This window comes from Brassica napus, chromosome C2 (genome assembly GCF_020379485.1).
Source record: "Brassica napus cultivar Da-Ae chromosome C2, Da-Ae, whole genome shotgun sequence".
In the NCBI taxonomy this organism is placed as follows: domain Eukaryota; kingdom Viridiplantae; phylum Streptophyta; class Magnoliopsida; order Brassicales; family Brassicaceae; genus Brassica; species Brassica napus.
Window position 1 is genome coordinate 5,458,635 of NC_063445.1, and position 5,486 is coordinate 5,464,120.

General features: G+C 37.2%; 1 protein-coding gene across 1 annotated transcript; it reads left to right on the forward strand.

The window, feature by feature from the left end:
* The first annotated feature begins 1,028 nt into the window (after nt 1–1,028).
* LOC106385129 (E3 ubiquitin-protein ligase WAV3-like) lies at nt 1,029–5,050 on the forward strand. Its single transcript, XM_013825086.3, has 2 exons — nt 1,029–1,451; nt 2,985–5,050. Exons 1-2 carry the CDS (start codon nt 1,251–1,253, stop codon nt 4,863–4,865), a joined length of 2,082 nt encoding a protein of 693 aa, XP_013680540.1. The 5' UTR covers nt 1,029–1,250; the 3' UTR covers nt 4,866–5,050.
* The last annotated feature ends 436 nt before the right edge of the window (nt 5,051–5,486 follow it).

Genomic DNA, 5,486 nt, shown 5'->3' on the forward strand with positions numbered 1-5,486 from the left:
AAGAGTTCTTACTTGTGAGACGAAGAGAAAATCCAAAACAATGTGTAAGTGTAATTCTTAATCATAAAATACACTTGATGATGATATGATCATGAATCGTGACAATCAACTGTTTAGGCAATACTACTGAACTGTAATTTAGAAAATTTTGCAAGTGAAGGCCGTAATAATGCAATGTATGACTTATATTTTGAAAATATTAACTTCTGAAATTGCTTGAAAGTTGAAACAAACTAAATAAGTAGATAATTTTTTTTAAGTAGATAGTTTTAATAAACATAAGAAGTAAATAAATAAGTAAAACCTAGCCAAGTCAACATGAATTTCTTTAAATCAAGAATTTTTAATATGTATAAGCCTACAAGGCATGCATGCATTGATAAATTTCCAGCAACTTCAACGGCTTAAATCTTACAAGTTTCAATCTATTTTTGTTTTCTTCTTTTTTTTTGGACATGTAACATTTAATGAGCGCTAACTATAATACAAAGTCATTTTCTCGTGAGAACAAAGCATTCATGGAATGAAATTGTGTTGGAACTCTTTTTCTTAGGAAGAAAATATTGAAGAAAAGATCGTCTAACTGAAAATTCATATCTTAGCCTTGTTATTTTGAAAAATGTTTTTCAGCGAGTCATATTACTAAAAGCCAAAGATGATGATATTTCCTTATAGTATGTTGTCAAACATCATCAATTAAACTTTGGAAACGCTAATAAATTATCAAAATATGATGCCGTAATTCTAAGATATGATGTCAACTATTTACCAAAACAATGTCCTATACTGAAATGATTACAACAAAGTTAGTGGATGTAATCAAAATCAAAACCAAATTGAAATGTACTACTACTAGCTAGTTTATCAACAACAATTTTTTTTTTTTGAGAAAACAAAAGTAAAAGTCGTATATGACCAATCTCTAAAAAGAATACTAAAAAAACATAAAAATCAAAGGTCAAATTTAACTTTGGTATAATCCCAAAGTTCTCATAATGGAAAATATTGACCAAAGTACCCTTCACCCATCATTCATCTAAAAAAGGTCAAAACTCCCTCACCGTCTCTCTCTCCCCGCAGACAAAGAAAGCTTTGCAATTTGCAAACTCATTCATTATTATTTGTACCCATCTTCTCTTAACCAAAAAAAATGTCTACAGAAGATAAGAGGTGAAGATATCTTCTCCATCGGACATCAGACAAGCCCTCTAAGTTTTGTTCTCTGTGTTTCGTTCCTGTCTGAAGAAGAAATGGGAAGCAAATGGCGAAAAGCAAAGATAGCTTTAGGTGTAAATCTGTGCCTTTACGTTCCCAAAACGCTCGAAGAAGAGTCACGAAGATCGAACGACGCTGTTTCGCTTTCTCCGGTCACGGTTCCAAGGCCCACGACGCCGGTTCCTTCCTCCTCTGGTCTCAGATTGCCTCGGTCTTTTAGCAAATCCTCATCAAAGGTTTGTTTTTTATACCTTTTAAGATTCAAATTTTAGTTTTTTTTTTATTATCTCGTGTGTTGATAATCTATGCGTTTTGATTCCATTTCATCTCTAAAGGTTGAATTTTTCCGGTCAAATTTGTTTGCTAATTTCGAAATTGTTTTAGCAAAAAAAAAAAAAAAAGTTGTGAAATTTCGTTTTGGGTCACCGTTGGATCGACGGGGAGGCAGCGAATCCAAGGGCTAATCTTTCTTGGAACCACCAAATTAATTTAATTTACTTTTTTTTAATTGTTATTTGTATCTATTTTTAACTTTATTAATTTGTTTAATCTTCAACTACTTCTTTTTTTCTAAAAAGTGTTTGGATCTTCACGCACATCAAGTGATCTTTTTGACTAAACAAAAACTCGTTTATTTTTCAAGGGAATAAAATCATGAAAAGAATCTTAAAATGGAGAATGTTTCATATAATTAGATGTGGGTTTTCAACTCTGTGACTATCAACTTTTTCTGCCAATAGATCTTGTGTTAGAGATTCATAAACTTTCAAAGTATTGACCTTTTTGAAAACTATTGGTGAAAACTAATGCCTTGAGGGCTAATGAGGATTAGTAGATGAAAATGTAGACTGATTAGTGAAGACTAGGATGGGTGAACGTCTCTCCTTCAAACCAACTTTATCTTATAATTCGAACCACTATATACTCATCAAGATTGGGTTCTGTCTTTGTCCCGGGTTTATAGTGCCTCTTCTTCTGTCTTTCTCCATTATTTATTGGTAAAAATGAGCAATTTGCTGTGATGTAATTATCAACTCTCCCAAATGGAGCCACTATGGGATATAAAGTTTTTGGTGAATAGTCAAGTGCACTTCTACGGACCAATCTTTTTTTTTTTGCATTCAACTTTTCAATTATTGTTGAAAGATACCCTTCTTATTTTCTTAATGCTCTAAATCTGCTGCTATTACTCTGATATTATCCTTACTATAAACTAAGCTGTAAATTTTTTAACCTTTAAAATATACATAAGCATCTGGTTTTAAGTTCACATTTTCTTTAACTTTACTTTTGCATTATTGTTATTTCAACTTTGATCCTTATGGGTTGAATTTGCCTAAAAAGCTTTTAATTACTGATTTGGTTAATACTGTTCTTTAACTTTATAAAGCTGTGTCCTTTGTCTTTTCCCCTCTTTTGTTTATTGTTCTTTTTAATTGTTTGACCTCATAGATTCCCTATTCTAACAAAGAAACCATTTTTTTCTTGGTCCAATCTTATTAAATGGTCAAACTACTAAACCTATGATGGTTAAACTCAAACACAAGTCTCTTTGACCTTTTTCTTAGATTATGGTAATTGGAAAGATTCCATTTTGCTCTTCTTTTTATGCATCATTCAATAATAGAGCATCATAGTAACAGAAACAAATGTGTCAGAGAGACTATGACATGACTCACTTATGTCAGTGTTTCTTTGGATTCTTTGTAATTACAACAATGACCCTTCTCACTCTGTATTAACTAAGAACCTTTATCCATATTCTGCAGAAAACGTGTGCAATATGTTTAACCGCGATGAAAGCTGGACAAGGCCACGCCATCTTCACAGCGGAATGCTCACATTCGTTTCATTTCCACTGCATCACCACCAACGTCAAGCACGGCAACCAGATCTGTCCCGTCTGCCGCGCCAAATGGAACGAGGTCCCTCTTCAGAGCCCTAATGCTAAGTCCAAGTCCCCTGTGAAACCCATAATTAGACCAAGAGATGATGCTTGGATGACACTACCACCGCGCAGGTCTGCTCAGAACCAACCTTCTCCACGTCCAAGACCCGTCTCATCGATCTTCAACACCGAGCCAGCTGTTTTTAACGACGACGAGGCTCTGGAACATCAGAACCGCCCTGCTGAAACCGAGCCTGGTGTTACAGGGAAGTTAGAAGTTAAAACGTATACAGAAGTCTCAGAAGTGTTGAGATCGGTTTCCTTTGAAGACTTCGCTGTACTGATCAACCTAAAAGCTCCTTCCGCTGCAAAGTCCTCCTCACGCGCGCCCGTTGATATAGTGACGGTTCTTGACGTGAGCGGAAGCATGGCGGGAACAAAGCTAGCGCTGCTAAAACGAGCGATGGGGTTCGTGATACAGAACCTCGGCCCCTTCGACCGTCTATCCGTTATCTCCTTCTCCTCCACGTCGCGACGTAGCTTCCCTCTCCGTCTCATGAACGAGACCGGGAAGCAAGAGGCGCTGCAGGCGGTTAACTCGCTGGTCTCGAACGGAGGGACTAACATCGCTGAAGGGTTGAAGAAAGGCGCGAAGGTCCTGATCGACCGTAGATTCAAGAACTCGGTGTCTAGCATCGTGCTATTAACAGACGGTCAAGATACATACACCATGACTAGTCCCACTGGTGGTGGACCTAAAGGAGGTGATTACAAAACGCTTCTTCCTAAAGAAGTAAACCGGATCCCGGTTCACGCGTTTGGGTTTGGCGCTGACCATGATGCTTGTTTGATGCATTCCATTGCGGAGAACTCTGGAGGGACGTTTTCTTTTATAGAGTCTGAGACTGTTATACAAGACGCGTTTGCGCAGTGCATTGGTGGTCTTCTCAGCGTCGTGGTGCAGGAGCTGAGCGTTAGGGTTGAGTGTGTTCATCCTGTGTTGAGGATTGGTTCGGTTAAAGCTGGAAGCTACCGGTTTGATTCGACTACCGGGACTATAGGAGTTGGTGATCTCTACGCTGAGGAAGAGAGGAACTTCTTGGTGAATCTTGATGTTCCTGTATTCAATGGCGGTTTGGATCATATGTCGTTGATCAAGGTTAGATGTGTTTATAGAGATCCGGTGACGAAAGAGACTGTTGAGTTGAGTAATTCTAGTGAAGTGAAGATTTTCAGACCGGTGGTGATGTCGGAAGGAAGAGCTGTTGTCTCGGTTGAAGTTGATAGACAGAGAATAAGGTTACGTGCGGCGGAAGCAATCTCTGAAGCTAGGGTTTTAGCTGAACGAGGCGATTTAACTGAAGCTGTTTCGGTTCTAGAGGCTTGTCGTGGGGTTTTGTCGGAGACTGTGTCGGGGAAAGCGGGAGATCCGTTGTGTGTGTCTTTGTGTGCGGAGCTGAAGGAGACGCAGGAGAGGATGGCGAGCAGACAAGTGTACGAGACTTCGGGTAGGGCTTATGTTCTCGCTGGTCTGAGCTCGCATTCGTGGCAACGAGCCACGGCGAGAGGGGATATGAGTGATACCACGACGATGAGTTACCAGACGCGGTCGATGGTGGATATGGTGAATCTTTCTCAGACCATGAACTTTGGTTCCCCTTTGGCTAGTTCTAAAGCGAACTCGAGTTCGAATCCAAATCCACCGGCTCGGAGGAAACTTCGGCAGGCTCTTACTTTTCCGGCGAGGCCAAGAGCTAGGTGATTGCTTTTGCTGGGAAGGGGTTTGAACATTGTGGTTTTTTCTTTTCTTAGTATGATTTGTTTTGCAATTGGGAGGGGTAGTTTATGTTTAATTTCTCAATTTTGGGGGTATAAGTTGAATGATTAGCTTTCTTGTGGGGTTTGAAACAAAGAACAAGAAAATGGGACAAATGTGGCTTAGGTATATTATATAACTAGGTGTTTTGCCCGCACTTGCGGGCTTAATAATTTTATAAAATTTTGTAAAAAAATATATTATCAATTCAAAAATTTTGAATAAGTTATTTTCATGCTTTTTAAATATTTAATAACTAATCTAACATTAAATTATCTATATACGCTAAAGTTTTTTATTTTAATAAAATATCTATAATTATGTAAAATTATCCTCAAAATATTTATATATACATAAAACTATATACATGAATTTATATTTATTTTAATATAATAAAGTAAAAGATAGAAGATTTATGGGGTTTTAACGTTAAACCCCTCAACTAAATTTGTTTTATATTGACATGTAATAAAAATTATCTAAAATTATCTATTAAAATTAATAATTGAGTATAAAATATGATTAATATTTTTTGAATAATATTAGGTTATATGTTTTCTGTGTGTT